This window comes from Pectinophora gossypiella, chromosome 12 (genome assembly GCF_024362695.1).
Source record: "Pectinophora gossypiella chromosome 12, ilPecGoss1.1, whole genome shotgun sequence".
Taxonomy (NCBI): Eukaryota; Metazoa; Arthropoda; class Insecta; order Lepidoptera; family Gelechiidae; genus Pectinophora; species Pectinophora gossypiella.
The window spans coordinates 8,114,885-8,130,821 of record NC_065415.1 but is presented as its reverse complement, the minus strand read 5'-3'; the positions used below and the strand labels follow the sequence as shown (position 1 = coordinate 8,130,821).

The 15,937-nt window shown below is 35.1% G+C and overlaps 4 protein-coding genes across 7 annotated transcripts in view; 2 read left to right on the top strand and 2 right to left on the bottom strand.

Annotated features, from left to right (window-relative positions):
• The first annotated feature begins 4,024 nt into the window (after positions 1 to 4,024).
• Positions 4,025 to 6,022, top strand: LOC126371138 (dihydroorotate dehydrogenase (quinone), mitochondrial). Its single transcript, XM_050016359.1, has 5 exons — positions 4,025 to 4,240; positions 4,325 to 4,534; positions 4,611 to 5,005; positions 5,081 to 5,424; positions 5,502 to 6,022. The coding sequence occupies exons 1-5, from the start codon at positions 4,217 to 4,219 to the stop codon at positions 5,726 to 5,728; spliced, it is 1,200 nt and encodes a 399-aa protein (XP_049872316.1). The 5' UTR covers positions 4,025 to 4,216; the 3' UTR covers positions 5,729 to 6,022.
• LOC126371145 (ATP synthase subunit s, mitochondrial) lies at positions 5,409 to 6,859 on the bottom strand. Its single transcript, XM_050016367.1, has 4 exons — positions 6,747 to 6,859; positions 6,368 to 6,662; positions 6,028 to 6,291; positions 5,409 to 5,826 (listed from the first exon to the last, which is right to left on the bottom strand). Exons 1-4 carry the CDS (start codon positions 6,762 to 6,764, stop codon positions 5,798 to 5,800), a joined length of 606 nt encoding a protein of 201 aa, XP_049872324.1. The 5' UTR covers positions 6,765 to 6,859; the 3' UTR covers positions 5,409 to 5,797.
• Positions 6,860 to 7,552: 693 nt separating this feature from the next.
• LOC126371144 (ras-related protein Rab-4B) lies at positions 7,553 to 9,996 on the top strand. Its single transcript, XM_050016366.1, has 4 exons — positions 7,553 to 7,712; positions 7,808 to 7,888; positions 7,994 to 8,326; positions 8,411 to 9,996. Exons 1-4 carry the CDS (start codon positions 7,697 to 7,699, stop codon positions 8,623 to 8,625), a joined length of 645 nt encoding a protein of 214 aa, XP_049872323.1. The 5' UTR covers positions 7,553 to 7,696; the 3' UTR covers positions 8,626 to 9,996.
• The window catches only part of LOC126371137 (hexokinase type 2), a 27,553-nt gene continuing 21,608 nt past the window's right edge, over positions 9,993 to 15,937 (bottom strand). For all 4 annotated transcript variants that reach the window (XM_050016356.1, XM_050016358.1, XM_050016355.1 and 1 more), the window contains exon 9: positions 9,993 to 15,147. In XM_050016356.1, the coding sequence (XP_049872313.1) occupies positions 15,061 to 15,147 (87 nt within the window). In that variant the 3' untranslated portion in view covers positions 9,993 to 15,060. The remainder of the gene's footprint in view (positions 15,148 to 15,937) is intronic.

Below are 15,937 nucleotides of genomic sequence, written 5' to 3'. Positions count from 1 at the left end.
TATTGAATACTCCAATATAATAACACTCGCGAATGTCTTCCGACTAACTTAATGCGATCATTAACCACAAAACACCACTTCGTATTAATTATTTAGATTACTCAATGAAGAAAGCAACTGTCCCGTTCCCGTTTCCCGCCGAAAAGCCGCGCAAATTGATTGGGCGCAAATTTTTTTTTTTTTTTGTTTTTGTTTTCCCCGAAGGGTAAGGCAAAGGGAACTATGCCCATACAGCCATGTCTGACGTATTTTTTTTCTTGATGATTAATGAAATGATGAAGGTGATGATGATGAAACCTAAGCCCCCACCCTCGGAGTAGACTCCTACTCCGAACCCCAAACGAATTAACTCAAAAGTCCGCATAAACTTTTGAGTTATGAAGCGGCTTCCTGACACGAAGCGAAAATAGGCAGATACACTTTGTTTATTGAATACTCCAATATAATAACACTCGCGAATGTCTTCCGACTAACTTAATGCGATCATTAACCACAAAACACCACTTCGTATTAATTATTTAGATTATTCAATGAAGAAAGCAACTGTCCCGTTCCCGTTTCCCGCCAAAAAGCCGATTGGGCGCAAAGTTGGTTGATTCCAGTTGATTCAATCAAAAATAGTAAATTTAAATCAGGGTTGTCAGACAAATATTTTAAAATTTCCCATTTCCTAAAAAATACCCCGATACAATACTATTTCAGAAAATTTTCCTAAAAAGTCTTTTGTGAATTAGATATGAAAGATAGTGATTCTCACATTATTATATTACATCGTACACCACCGTACATTCACCATGCACAACAAACATCCTCGGTTGAACGGTTGATGTCACTCGTCATTAAAATTTATGAAAATTTGATTCATGATTACTGCAGAAACATAGTGATCAAAATGTCAAAATCCCTGCATAATAAAATTTCATTCTATTCCCCAATAAATTACTAATCAAATTGAGATTCCCCACTCTTTAAGGAATTCCTCACAAATTGACAACCCTACCAACTTCATCAATCAGGCAATTGACTTCAATCAAACAATTGTCAATGTCAACCAAGAAGTAAAACGTGTCAAAACCAAAGACCTTGTATAGAATAGACGGAGCATATTTAAGACGAAAGAAAAACATAGGTTTTGTCTTTCGCACTCATGTGAGCCGTCATAAGTTAAAAAGAGATAAATATACTATCGTCGTAACGTCTTTTGTACTCGCGTAGCGGGTTTGTTATAGAAACGTACCTTTGGTCAAAACCAAGAGTCACTCATAGAAGACAGAGTATTCTACTTTCCGTTATTTTCCATTGAGGTAAATCTCGGACTATCTAACCAAACTACATTGACTAACTAAACAACACTTTACTACTCCATCTTGACTCCATCCCATCCGTTTTCGTTTTTTGCACAAAAATGATTAATTAAAATATATTCACGCTAGAAACTTTTTATTTCAATTATTTATGATGTAGGTATCCGAATTCAATCAATTGTTGTTTGACAAGTCAAAACTAGGATTGATTGATTGACAATTTGACTTAGCATCTCTACTTGGTCTGTGTTAAGGAGAAACGATAATCCACGGCCATGATAAAGCCCAACTGAGTATTGTATATCGAAATATTCCGTGACCATATGTACACCGAATATCATCGCATACAATCCGTGGCTGCGAATTAACTCCTTGCACAAAAGCGACACAAGGTGATAATGCCCATCCAAATATTCCATGTACACTTCCTCCTATTGGTCGATCTCATCTCATCTATTATTTGTGGTCAAAGACCAAGTTTAGCGTAGACGGAGCGTATTTAAGACGAAATAAAAACATAAGTTTTGTCTTTCGCACTCATGTGAGCCGTCATAAATTAAAAAGAGATAAACATACTATCGTCGTAACGTTTTTTGTACTCGCGTAGCCGGTTTGTTACAGAAAAGTACGTATTGTATATATTTTTGTGTCAAGACCGCTAGTGCCGTTCCATGTCTTTATCGACATTATTATCGGCTAAATATTTCATGTTAGTCAAAGATCTAAAAATGTACAGGTACTTTACAAATTGAGTGATTAAATACAGAAATAACGCCCTAGTATCCGTATCTGGGTGGGTAGAACCACAAGTAAATTAGTCAAAACGATACCTATTCGTTCCCAGATAGAAAGATACCTATGAAGAACTGTACGGTGCGGTGACAGATTCAGAACCATTTATTCAACTTAATTATCATGGACAAACTTGTTAAAGGTCAATTTATCATTTTTGAATCTATGTCATTTCGCAAGGTGTTATGGCCGAGGAGGTCAGGACGGTCCATCTAGTCCAAATATACTATAGTATCATTTTAATACGACATTGCGGCCACACTTTGGTTGCTATAAATCACATACCTACCCCGGGAAGAACGCTTTGTTTTGTTTTCGCTCTAAATCATGCTTGATTCAAAAATATTTTATAACAATTATATACACGTTTTGTTTTTCATTGACTTGGCCGGGAATCGTATCGGCTCTCGATACAAGAAGCAGACGACCTTCTAGTATATTTCGGGTATTATCTCAATGCGATTAAAGAATAAAAGCAGATACTTCTTTATAAGATTTTTATTCAATATAATAAGAATACAATGACCACGAACCACTTAACAATTCCGATTTTTGGTGATAAAAACAAATATTTTCTCTTGTTCACTTTGATTAGAAGTGTATAGATAGTGTCGGCCCTGGTCGTCTTAGCTTTACCTGCAAGAATGGCACATATTAACGAGGAGCACACAAATACACACGCATTGCATGTGCACAAATTGCACATAGAAGGAAGAATAAATCACAGGTACTTACAAAAATAGTTATTCATGCTAATTATTTTGTGCAATTAAGAATACTTATGTGTATTGTATTGAATTATTTTTTCCATGCTTATGTAGAATACAAAAACGAAATTCATCTATTAACTTATTAACTAAACTTAAACTCACCTTATGTGAGATATGTGAGTGAATATTGTTGGTACTGCATCTCTATGTAATATTTTTGTTTGGTATCCTGCTCGATAGAAAGCAAGATACATCGAAATGTTATTAGCACAGGCTTAAATAAGGAGAAGGCGTCCTTCAGAAGAGAGAATCATGGTCTGAATCCAATTGTTTCTTAATTTCTGGTTTCGTAAATTAGGATATTTAGGAAATCTGGAAAATACAATATCTTTATGTAATCTTTATCCAAATCAAAAACAGGTCAAAAAATAAATTAAACATGTATAGAATAACACAACATGTAGATGTTACATTAAAACATAATATGTTATCGACATCAAAGGACAACTCTACTCATAATACTTTGAGTACATGATCTGTGAAAGCTGATTAACGTAATGTATGAAAACAATTATTTGTACAAATGTTACGGCTTTGCTGAAAATATGCGTCTGCATCGTGTTTAGGGCTCAATAAACTTTACAAAAAACAGACCATGTAATGTATTTCTTGCACACAAACATGTATTATGTGGTCGATAACTTTACCATGGTGAGACATTATTTGATCGTTCTCCATTATAACACCCATTCCACTCTCACAACCAATGGCTACGCCAGCCATGGTTCATAATGAAAAACTAATTCACAGTTTTTTTTTATATAAAAAGTTAAAATAACGTCCCAAAACACCAAAAAAACTAACACGAGGCTACCACAACGTCTCTAAACTGGAAACACTGACGTTCTAGACAGTGATGTTTGTTATGTTTGTTTCTGTTTTTCACACATAATGTTGCCATAGGGAAGACAGAGAGCTGTGATAGTTTCATCGTTATTATAAAATATTATCTGTCCATTCAAATACTTGGTCCTTGTTTGTGTCTATGATACTGAGCCCTGATTGGCTGATTGAATAGGTGGCCGCCATCTTGGCTTATAATTACTTGGCTGTACATTTCTTGACTGATAATTCGCAGTCAGTATTTCCCGACCATAGATTGTACACAAACGTATTCCGCGTAGATTGTTATGTACACGGAATATCAGGTCGTACATTACGTGGATGTACATTAACCGGACTCGTGATAAGCACGCACGATTATTATTGTCGAAGTTATTTCTATTAATTATATTTTATGTAGAAAATTGTCTTTGGATATTTCATTTACAATACAAGTTTTAGTTCATTGAAGTGGACATTTTAACATTTATTTCAATACAAAGGATCTGATCATCTTAAAGCCTGATCATGAGCAATAAACAAAAAGCAATAGTAAGTATCACACATGTACCTATATTTTTCAATGTTTGTCGCTAATATCTTATTAGATAAATGTATTGTATAATATTGTTACAGAAAAAAATAAAGTCGTTATGCTACGTAACACTAGGGGGTACCATAGTTTATCAATTTATTTACATGAAGAAAGACTTCAAAGGTTATTATGAAAATGTTCTTCAACCTGTGAGCCAGAAGATTAGTCCTGAATGGGCTCACAAAATTGGAGTAACAGCTATTAAATATGGTGTGTTCCCACCTGAGAACTATGATGATCCATCTGTTTTGGTAAGTTCAGTTCCAACAATTGTGGGTAACATGTTTTGTGAAAGAAGTTTAACCATTTATTTTTCTATATTTTTAGAGAACAAAACTATTCAATTACAGTTTGAATAATCCAATAGGCATAGCAGCTGGATTTGATAAACATGGAGATGCTGTCATTGGATTGAGGAACTTGGGATTTTCAATGGTGGAAGTTGGATCTGTCACACCAGAGCCCCAGCCAGGCAATCCCAAACCAAGGGTGTTTCGACTTCCTGAGGATAAGGCAGTCATTAACAGATATGGTTTCAACAGTGTAGGCCATGATAAGGTGTACAAAAGAATACATAATATAGACAAAGCTTTACTAGATAAAGGACTATTAGGTATCAATCTAGGGAAAAACAAAACAACTGAACATGCTAAGGAGGATTATGTTTTAGGTATTAAGAAGTTCTCTGATGTTGCAGACTATTTTGTTATAAATATAAGCAGGTACTTAGTACTTTCTGTTACTGTAATTCTATCAATCATTAATTAAGAAATTACTTATAAAATGTTACATTTCAGTCCAAACACTCCTGGTCTTCGTTCACTTCAGAAGAAAGAGGAACTTCAAGATCTGCTTACAGCAGTGAATAGTGCCAGAGAGGCCATATACACATTTAATGGGCGAAAACAACCTTTATTCCTCAAATTAGCACCAGACCTAACAGTTGAAGAAATGAAAGATGTTGTGTCTGTTATTACAAAGAAACCAAGTAATGTAGATGGTCTCATCATATCTAACACCACTATTGACAGGTCATCTTTAGTGAATCAGGAGTTTTCTCATGAGGATGGTGGACTAAGTGGAAAGCCACTGGCAAACAAATCCACAGAAATGATAAAAACAATGTACAAATTAACAAAAGGTAAAGATTATATTTTTTACATCTATTTCATTTTACAGTGTTTGAATTGTGATTGAATTATTGTTGTTGTGTCGTAGGTAAAATACCAATAATTGGTGTTGGTGGTATTTTCTCTGGACAAGATGCATATGAGAAGATATTGGCTGGTGCAAGTGCAGTACAGATATACACTGCACTTATATACTTTGGCCCCCCAGTTGTGACTAAGATTAAGACAGAGTTAGCTGAATTACTTGAAAGAGATGGATACAAAAGTGTCAATGAAGCCGTAGGCAAAGGTGTGAAACTAGGATACTTTTTTTAAGTTGAAACTTGAAAGTGTAGATGTGTGAACCTTATGTAGCTGTATAGTATTATGTTAAAATGGACATAATTATTGAGCTTTTTCATTTTCTACAGCATCTGAAAAACAAAATAATACTTTAATGACTGATTAATAACTAAACTACCTCAAGACAACTTTAATGAAACAAGATGTATAGAAGTAATATAATATATTGTTGGTATGTTGATGTTTCATATATTGTATACAGTTATTCACATTTTAAAACAAACAAAAATACACTTAAAAATAAAAATAAATTAAATGATTCTCCTATTTACCTTGTATGTTACAGTTAGGAAGCTGTGATTTAAGATATTGTTTACATTCTTCCAAATTTTTAACACTTGCTAAATCATATAACACTAAAGTTTTCAATTTGTCCAATATTTTTATTTCTTTGACTCCTTCATCAGTTACATCAGCACATTTTGAAAGCTGCACATGGGTCAGAGTTGTTTTCCCATGTGACAGACCCTTCATTGCTCTGTTATCGATGTAGAGGTCATTATGAAGGATGATTCTTTCTAATTTTGTACAGCCAGCTAAAAAAAAATAGAGCAATTAATGTTTTTAAAAACATGAAAGTTGTAATATTTACTTGTCACATTATAATATTACTTAAGTGAGGAAATCCGTAGTGTGAAATTGAAGAATCAGTTCCATCGATTTCGACTAGTTTGGGTACTGGCTGGTCGTCGGCCGGCAACGAGTTGTAGTCAGCAAGCCTTTTTCCAGTCTCCCACATGACTCGCCCGCCGTTGCGCAGCACCCATTCGGCACAAGCTCGGTCCGGACCCACCAACTTGATTCGGTCAGGGTCCGGTTTGTTAAACATCATATTCACATATTCCCAAAATGTACGTTTTTGACTCAGTCCAGGTGAGTAAAGTTTTTGGGTAAGTGGTATGACGGTCTATATCAAAAATAAAACGTTGGTTAATTGAAGATTACGTTTTCTTATTTGTATCTACCAACTAATATTTAATTTCAAACTTACATTACGCAATTGCATCATTTTTTCCTATTGTTTATTTCTAAAAACCCACGCAATGGGCCAATGACACAATATCAACCTCATTGATCGGCGTCTGGCTGTCAATGTCAAACAAAAATCAAGTGTTTTTTAGTTGGAGAGAAGCAACAACCTTAGCTTACCGAGCCTTGTCTGGCGTCTGGGTATGGGGCCCCGCAGAAACGAAGTGAGGAGTGTGAGCTAGTGACTCTTATGTACAATCAGACATCATATTCCTTCCATTATTCGGTGTTTAGGTGATCTCTGGATAATGCTGTCCAAGAATTTGGGAATATATAATGGAATTTATTTTTAAATGTATAAAGAAAGCTCGTTACAACCAGGCCAGGAATAAAAAGAAAAATGTCAATTTTGACATTTCATTTGTGTTGTTTTGGTGTGCCTATGGCTTTTCGGCGGGAAACGGGAACGGGACAGTTGCTTTCTTCATTGAGTAATCTAAATAATTAATACGAAGTGGTGTTTTGTGGTTAATGATCGCATTAAGTTAGTCGGAAGACATTCGCGAGTGTTATTATATTGGAGTATTCAATAAACAAAGTGTATCTGCCTATTTTCGCTTCGTGCTGGGAAGCCGCTTCATAACTCAAAAGTTTATGCGGACTTTTGAGTTAATTCGTTTGGGGTTCGGAGTAGGAGTCTACTCCGAGGGTGGGGGCTTAGGTTTCATCATCATCACCTTTCATCATTTCATTAATCATCAAGAAAAAAAATACGTCAGACATGGCTGTATGGGCATAGTTCCCTTTGCCTTACCCTTCGGGGAAAACCAAAACAAAAAAAAAAAAAAAAAATGGTGTGCCTATTTCGTTTTGCGAAAAAATTGTTAGTTTCGCTAAAATTAACGAGTATTTGCTGATTTCATAGAATTAATAAGAGTCTACATTAAAACAAATTTATTTAAAAATAATAAAATGTCCGAATCGTACGGTAAGTGCTCGATATTTGTTCATTGTAGGAAGTTGGTGTACATATGGCATGAGATACACTTTTATTTAATTCCTTGTAATTGTTTCCTGTTACAGAATACCTGTTCAAATTTCTGGTAATAGGAAGTGCGGGCACAGGGAAATCCAGTCTTCTGAATAATTTTATCGGTAATAAATGTAAGTAGAGCTCTTACTACGCCTATTTTGTTGCATGTGTGCTCAAGTCTATGCAAAATATCAGGCTAACAGATACTGTAACGTTATAATAAACCTTATTTTCAGTTAAAGAAGACAGATGTCACACCATAGGGGTTGAGTTTGGTTCAAAAATTGTGAACATTGGTGGGAAATCTACTAAGTTGCAAATCTGGGACACGGCAGGCCAAGAAAGGTTCCGCTCGGTGACTCGATCCTACTACCGCGGGGCTGCTGGCGCCCTGCTGGTCTACGATATCACTTCCCGTGACTCATTCAATGCTCTCTCCAACTGGCTGCGAGATGCCCGTACACTAGCTAGCCCAAACATTGTCATTTTGCTAGTCGGTAACAAAAAAGATATGGAAGAGTCCAGAGAGGTGACATTCACTGAAGCTAGTCAGTTTGCACAGGAAAACGGTAAGTTTGTCAATAATTGTTCACAAACACTATTATTTTCTTATCTATGATGAATAATACTACTTTGCTCTTTGCCAATTTCAGAGTTAATGTTTTTGGAGACTAGTGCCAAGACAGGAGAGAATGTTGAAGAAGCATTTTTAAAATGCTCTAAAACCATTCTTGCTAAAATAGAAACTGGCGAGTTAGACCCGGAGAGGATAGGATCAGGTATTCAGTATGGCACAGGCACATCAAAGAGACTTTCGGCTCCCAAAAAACCAGCCAGGACCCCATCAGAGTGTGCTTGTCGAGTTTAGATTGATACACAATTATAGTTACTATTATGCATGTGTATTTATTGACTCTATATGTGATGTATTTTATGATTCTCATAGTGTTTCTAGGCTGATAAAGTTATTCTTATAGGATACACATTGGACATCCCAATATTGTTAAAAAATCGAAAATGAATTTAAAACTATGCTTTTTTGGAGAGTGTTAGTGAGCATGGTAATTTGACTCTCTTATTTTTATACTATTATTATTTGATGATTCATGTTACTATTATATTGTAGTTGTAAGTAGTTTTTAAGTATCACAGAGCACAAGGCCTTTGACCTGACGTGTTAAAATTCATCCATGCACTTGTCCATTGTAAGTGTGAAAAATGTTATATTTTGTAAGTTAGAACAAAACTAAGAAAGGATCTTTTTATGAGGCAAACAAATTTATGTTTTGGAAATATCATTCATTATCCTCATTTGAAAATTAAGTTAATATTTTCATAACACAGAAAGTAGTGCTTGGCCACATACTGTTGTATATAATACAGTAACCTTGCAGTTAACACTTTAGCTGCTACGAACACACCTCTCGTGCCGACGTAACCTAGTCTACCGTGCGCATGAACACGACTAGCGCGTCCATACTACGACTTACTACGACTGCTACGAACACGAGAGTAGCGTCGGTCTGGTACTGCCCATTCGAGCCATCGTAATGGCCAGGTGTGTCCATACATTTTTTCTGTTATAAGGCGCCCTTCACACTGCGCGGTTTGAAGATTCTTAGATTATTTTTTTTTATAATGTGGCGATTTTTAGGTAAGTATATAGAGTTTCGTGATGTTCGATCATGTGTCGGAAGGAGCATAGTGTGATATTATCCTTTATTATATGACAAGCGACGAAGAAATTAAGTTAAAATATAAGTAGGTTAGATTAGTAAAAAATGTTTTAAATAATATGTAGATTAATAATTTATTTATAAAGCGTTTCTCATTAGAGATTATTAAGGGTTTCTTATTGAAAGGAAATAACGAAAATACTTACATAACGTCATTTATTAATAAAATAATAAAATTCAAAACAATAATATATAACTGACATAAATTATGTAAGTAAAAAAGCCGATTCAATTTAGACTCATTAAGAAGAATCGGCAAAGAAACTTAATGAGTTTGTTTTTTTTTTTTAACATTACACATCTTTTAAGAATGAATTATACTATGTTCAGTTAGATCATTTTAAGAAACTAATTTTGTAATATCCACTCTTTTTGAAATTGCACTAAATAGTGTATGCGTGACAATAAAACATGCAAAATGGCACTACATCATCTATTATTAAATTCTTTTTGAAACATGTTTTAAGGGGATAAAGTAGATGTGAAATAAAAATATAAATAGATTTTCTGTAAATTTATTTTAGTAATAACATTGCTAACAGCTCTTACACAGACTGAGCTAGCTACAGTTTTGATTGTCGATTTTTCCTTATTGGCTCAACATGATTTAGTTTCATATAATAATGTTGGTAGTTTTATGAAAATATGTTTTTTTTATAAAAACCCAAATTATTTAATAAAGTACTATATTAAATTATAGAATCACATTACATAAATAATCTAAAACAATCGAGCTCCAGGCTCCAGAGTTATTATATTTACATATAGACACACAATACCTCTATTATATAATCCGGCTGTTTCAGTGTGGATGTGATATGTACATTTTTGCTAATAAAGACTTTTGACAATAATAAATTAACAACAGATGTTCAAGACACCTATGGAATGTACATAGCAACATGCCCATCTAACAAAGATTTCAATTTTTATTACACACAGAGTTGTATCTCAAATGTTCGACACGTAAAATTAAATATGATCGTGATTTTATTTGAGCAAATCAATAAATAACTATTGAATTACACGGGTTTGAGAGAATTTTAAGTATGTTTTCGATTTGTACTTTCACGTTAGTATTAAGAAAGATTGTCTGATTACACTATTTAAAGTACGTAAATCATTTCACGATTAAATGACAATGGGCACTTTTGTATGAAACTTGGTCCAAGAACCTCCACTGATGAGACTTATATGTAATGAAAGCTTATGCTTTCCCTATGATTCTGGCAAAGTCCTATCAGATTCTGTCCCGGGGTTCTTTTTTTACGGCCATGTTTGTCCTGGCTAAAAATGTGATAAAATACAGTGGGAGCTAAAATCGACTCAAGATGTGTTGCTGGATAACTAAGTCTACATAAATAATTATGTATCATATTGTATATCATTTTAAAGAGGATCTTTTCCAGAATCCGAAACATAAAAAAAAAACAAAAAAAAATCTTTTTGTAAGCGAATTATAGTCAATTTATATCTGCAGCGCCATTGTTTCTCGGTAGCTAAGTTCAAGTTTCATGCCTTTTACCCCTTCCAAAAGTATCTTACCGATTTTTTTTATATTGCTTCCGGAATTTGATCTGAGTGATAATAACAAGAAAAATAAATAAACACCTCTCCGATAGAGACCGGCTAAGCTATTGCCTATTGCAAGAAATCGTCATCATTAGCAAGTCATTACGGTATTGCATATTATAAGCTTATCAGGAACTTGGAACTTGGTCCAAGAACCTCCACTGGTGAGACTTGCATGTAATGATAGCTTATACTTGTCCTATGATTCTGGCAAAGTTCTATCAAACACTGTCCTAGGGTTTTTTTACGGCCATGTTTGTCCTGAGTGTACAGTAGTGGACTGCAAAATCACCTCAGGATTTGTTGTCGATAAACTATTTAACTAAGGCTATATACATAATTATATATCATAATGTATATCAATTTTAAAGGGGAAGGTTATCAGAATCTGAAACACAAATAAAAAAATGCATTAAGTAAGTATGTAAACGACTTTTAGCCAACTCACGTCCGTAGCACCATTTTTCTCAGCAGCTACGTACGAGTTTCGCGCCTTCCAACCTTTCCAAAGAAGCCCAATCATTTTTTCCTTCTTCTGATATTGCATTCTTAACCTGACAAGTGACAACAAAGAAAAAAAAAAAATAGATACCATTCCGATAGAGGCCGCGTAAGCTATGGACCTATTGCAAGATAACGTACTCAAAGGCTAGTCATTATAATCCAACAGACGTAACATGATTAGAATGCGGCGGGACGGAAATGTAGTACATCGCCTTATGCGAAAGAGACGAAATATGTGTCTCTTTAACACTAACAGCAATACAACTATACAACTATACAGCTTAGTACGAGAGAAACAAGAAATAAGTCATTCTAATCAAGATGCAATACAATGACTCTATTGTATACAAAAGAAACACATTAAACAAGTTCAGGCAATAACTGGTGCAAAAGGCGGCTTTATTGCCAAGGTAGCAATTACTACCAGGCAACCTTACGTTTACGATACGTTTGTTGTACCATTCGGCATTGTTTATAAGACAAGATATAAGCCTGGATTAATAAAACAAGATTGTGGTGAAAGAAAACATACTACATTTGCGTCCTCCCGCATTCTAATCATGTTACGTCTGTTGGATTATAATGACTAGCCTTTGAGTACGTTATCTTGCAATAGGTCCATAGCTTACGCGGCCTCTATCGGAATGGTATCTATTTTATTTCTTGTTGTTGTCACTTAGTCTTGTCAGGTTAAGAATGCAATATCAGAAGAAGGAAAAAATGATTGGGCTTCTTTGGAAAGGTTGGAAGGCGCGAAACTCGTACGTAGCTGCTGAGAAAAATGGTGCCACGGACGTGAGTTGGCTAAAAGTCGTTTACATACTTACTTAATGCATTTTTTTATTTGTGTTTCAGATTCTGATAACCTTCCCCTTTAAAATTGATATACATTATGATATATAATTATGTATATAGCCTTAGTTAAATAGTTTATCGACAACAAATCCTGAGGTGATTTTGCAGTCCACTACTGTACACTCAGGACAAACATGGCCGTAAAAAAACCCTAGGACAGTGTTTGATAGAACTTTGCCAGAATCATAGGACAAGTATAAGCTATCATTACATGCAAGTCTCACCAGTGGAGGTTCTTGGACCAAGTTCCAAGTTCCTGATAAGCTTATAATATGCAATACCGTAATGACTTGCTAATGATGACGATTTCTTGCAATAGGCAATAGCTTAGCCGGTCTCTATCGGAGAGGTGTTTATTTATTTTTCTTGTTATTATCACTCAGATCAAATTCCGGAAGCAATATAAAAAAAATCGGTAAGATACTTTTGGAAGGGGTAAAAGGCATGAAACTTGAACTTAGCTACCGAGAAACAATGGCGCTGCAGATATAAATTGACTATAATTCGCTTACAAAAAGATTTTTTTTTGTTTTTTTTTATGTTTCGGATTCTGGAAAAGATCCTCTTTAAAATGATATACAATATGATACATAATTATTTATGTAGACTTAGTTATCCAGCAACACATCTTGAGTCGATTTTAGCTCCCACTGTATTTTATCACATTTTTAGCCAGGACAAACATGGCCGTAAAAAAAGAACCCCGGGACAGAATCTGATAGGACTTTGCCAGATTCATAGGGAAAGCATAAGCTTTCATTACATATAAGTCTCATCAGTGGAGGTTCTTGGACCAGATTCGCCCATTCTCCTTTAATTTAACGAAATATAATAAATATTTGTACACGAAAATTAACACTTTAAACTTAATTAATAGTAATTACATACAAATAAACATAATGCTTGTTACACTATATGCAACAACATTCGACATTCACATACTTAATCAAAATGCACCTAATTATAACTCTAGGAACTATGGTACGATGTGATGTTTGTATGGCCGTGATCACTTATTGAATATTTGATGTTACTTTGTGCATTGCATATTCTCGGTGTCTACACTCGCGTAGTGCACAGCACAGCACAGTGCAGCATGTTCAGATGAAGTGTCAACGTGGATACCGACTTATTGCTAGTTAACGAGATTTACATTAACAACAGAATGAAAATATAATAATATGAGAGTTGAAACATACATTAATTAACATTAGATATTCTTTTCTATTTCAGATTGTGCTTTGATGATGTTTAATAATAAATGAAATTACCAACTAATATTTATCAAATAGTCCTAGATCTATCACAGAAAAATATCAAAATCTTACTAAAGAATCTTTAATATCTTCCAAAGTACTTTAGCTTAACCGTCAAAATAATGTAAGGACGTGTTTGTTGAGTTTGAATAGATTCATTTGCACTCGTACCAAATGTTTTGAATCGCTAGAGAAGCTGCGATATAATATGTACCAGGGACTGGTCGGTAAATGGAATGATCATAAATGATATTCTGTACTAGACGTACCATCCTTATAGAGAATTATATTGAGATTGCCACGTGTGTCGCTCAAGTATTGGAACCTATCTATTACTAACAATCGTCTACAACGGTAAAATTCACGAGCCAAATATTACTGCTTCTGTACAATAAAAAATCACTGATATTTCGCTGTACATAACACGTACCTATATAAATATGCGTTGCATCTAAAGACGTACGTATAATTACGTTAGTAATTAATTTTCTAAGGGATAATAATTTCTTCATAATTTTCAACAATAGCTATATAAAATTATTATTATTACATATAGGTACTTATTGTTACTTATAGAGCGTTCTCTCCGTTAATGTACAATGCTAAACTACTTACATATTGCTAAATCATAACATAATATTAGTCACTGAAAACTATAGTTCGGACCGTGTAACTGTGTGCTGGCTAAGATAGGCGCTTGCCGACATGGCAGAGCACGGCCGGCCGCGACACGACACTAAGATCAATTACACTGCACGCTGCAGCGCTTCCGGGGCGTATTGATGTTTCTAATTTTAAATCAGTCTTGTTGCAATACTAATATAACCAACGAAGAATGTCAGAATAACAAAAGTTTAAGTAGCCATCTTTTAAAATCTGATTTGTGACTAGACTAAGACCGTAAATAAGTACATTTCAACCCTAAATGTTATATTTCATTGTGATTTCGGACATCAATCCTAGTGCCAATATTGCCTATCCTCAGATGCTGCTTCAGGAAACATTTCGGAAAACGAACATGGCGCATGGCCGAGTTCTAACGAGACTTCCAACAGAGAGCAAACGCAAAATCGTTCGACCCAAGCACACAGCGGATATCATAAGACTAAATTAGTTGGTACTATTTTTATCTTATGACAGCACTAAACCACCTCGAGTCGGAGCAGGAACTTCATAAGCGTGTAAATTTTATGCTTGCCGTGTTTGGCTGAGAACTTAAGAAATTCCATTTCCGACGTACGGTCTCGGGTGAATTGTATTGTCGAGAGCCGTGAAGTTAAAGCGAGTGAGCGACCGACGAGGGTAGCGCGCCGGTCGAAGGGCCACCTGGGCAGCCGGCGGAGAGACGCTGACAGAAGACAGCTGCGGTGGCGGCTGCGTCTACGCGCCCTGGCTCTGACGGCACGCCACCGCAGCGACTAGCGCCGCGCCGCGGCCGCTGCCATCCTCCGATAACATCAGGTCGAACTGGAAACGAAAGAGCACTTTAAATTATTATATTGTTTAAATACAACTCGTTAATAATACATGGAACCTACAAGGACAATATGTTTCTACAGAAGGTAAGTAGATACATCTTCTTAGTAGGTACGACTGAAGCATAGACGCGACAATAACATAATATGATGACAAGATTTCTTATGCAGTGCATGTCGTGTGCATGCCAGTAGGTACCGATGCTTGCTTTACTTTGCAAATTATTTCCTATCGACAAATCTTCCACCTTCTACTGTAAATGTAACAATACCCAGCGTAAAAAGGCGCTTTAAACTGTTTTATACATCGTAATCAGGTGCAGTAATCTTGTTAATCTCGAAGGTAAGTAATATTTGTGTTTGACCACTTTATCGGTTGGAAGGATTTCGTGCAGAACGAACGAGTTGGTATAAAGTTACGTAATCAAAATTATTGCGATTTATTATAGTTGGTAGTTAGAGGCGTAACTCAAACAGTGCGCGGTATTTTAGTTTATACGCTCTTGACATACTTTGACGAGATGACATTGAAATAGCGTGATCAAAATACTTTTCTTTTAGTCAACCATATTTAATTAATATCTCCAATAGATCCGTTATACTCATTTAATTATTATAAAGTCAAGGAATACGTTTATTTAATTAATACTTGTATGGATACATATACTGGTTAAAAGAGCCACTTTAATATGTTACGTTAATTAATATTAACTAAATGAATGTGTTAATGAGCGGGATGTGATGCAATACTTATATATAGTGGCTAATGACGAAACACCACA

Coding starts and splice junctions, on each gene's coding strand:
- LOC126371138 (XM_050016359.1), top strand. CDS start 4,217: ATGAGCAATAAACAAAAAGCAATA. Junction 4,241..4,324: donor GCAATAAACAAAAAGCAATA/GTAAGTATCACA, acceptor ATATTGTTACAG/AAAAAAATAAAGTCGTTATG. Junction 4,535..4,610: donor ATGATGATCCATCTGTTTTG/GTAAGTTCAGTT, acceptor CTATATTTTTAG/AGAACAAAACTATTCAATTA.
- LOC126371145 (XM_050016367.1), bottom strand. Junction 6,292..6,367: donor CTACGGATTTCCTCACTTAA/GTAATATTATAA, acceptor ATTTTTTTTTAG/CTGGCTGTACAAAATTAGAA. Junction 5,827..6,027: donor TCCTAACTGTAACATACAAG/GTAAATAGGAGA, acceptor TTTGTTTTTCAG/ATGCTGTAGAAAATGAAAAA.
- LOC126371144 (XM_050016366.1), top strand. Junction 7,889..7,993: donor TAATTTTATCGGTAATAAAT/GTAAGTAGAGCT, acceptor CCTTATTTTCAG/TTAAAGAAGACAGATGTCAC. Junction 8,327..8,410: donor TCAGTTTGCACAGGAAAACG/GTAAGTTTGTCA, acceptor TGCCAATTTCAG/AGTTAATGTTTTTGGAGACT.